Source organism: Penaeus monodon, chromosome 32, assembly GCF_015228065.2.
Source record: "Penaeus monodon isolate SGIC_2016 chromosome 32, NSTDA_Pmon_1, whole genome shotgun sequence".
In the NCBI taxonomy this organism is placed as follows: Eukaryota; Metazoa; Arthropoda; class Malacostraca; order Decapoda; family Penaeidae; genus Penaeus; species Penaeus monodon.
This window is the reverse complement of record NC_051417.1, coordinates 28016377-28016882: the sequence shown is the minus strand read 5'-3', so window position 1 is coordinate 28016882 and position 506 is coordinate 28016377. Positions and strand designations below refer to the sequence as shown.

The window sequence follows — 506 nt, the reverse complement described above, 5'->3', positions numbered from 1 at the left end:
TCGCTAGCTAGATATAAAGGGGGAGGGGGCGGGTAGGTTATATATGAATGTCGATGAGTTCAATGTCAGTATGAGCGAAGGGTGAACAAATAAAGTTCTTGAAGAACAGCTGGAGATACTGTGCATACTGCTTCGGATCCTAGGTATGGCAATACACTATAATCACACCAATGGGATCGCAATCTTTATCTCTATTGATACATGGTATGTTTTTTTTTCGTTCATAAGGAATGATTTATATATTTTTTTGTGATTTTACAGCAAGATGAAGAATCTTCTCTGCGTAACGTTGATCCTCATGTCATATTTCGGTCTTGGTAAGTAGAAAGATTACGGCATATGTTTAATGTTTTTTTTATGGATTTGTATAAGTATTACTAAGGCCAAAATTCCAGAACCTTTTCTATTTACACTAACGCCAATCAGATGTAGTTTGATCACATATTGATAGAGTTTAAGTAATTCTAGAACTTTAAAAGAAACAACTTGGTATCTTAGTTCCACCA

General features: G+C 35.0%; 1 protein-coding gene across 1 annotated transcript in view; it reads left to right on the top strand.

The window, feature by feature from the left end:
- Positions 1-8: 8 nt before the first annotated feature.
- Positions 9-506, top strand: part of LOC119593781 — a gene marked incomplete in the record, with an annotated part of 4602 nt that continues 4104 nt past the window's right edge. The window contains 2 exon segments of the mRNA XM_037942804.1: positions 9-143; positions 262-317. Coding sequence (XP_037798732.1) covers positions 266-317 — 52 coding nt within the window.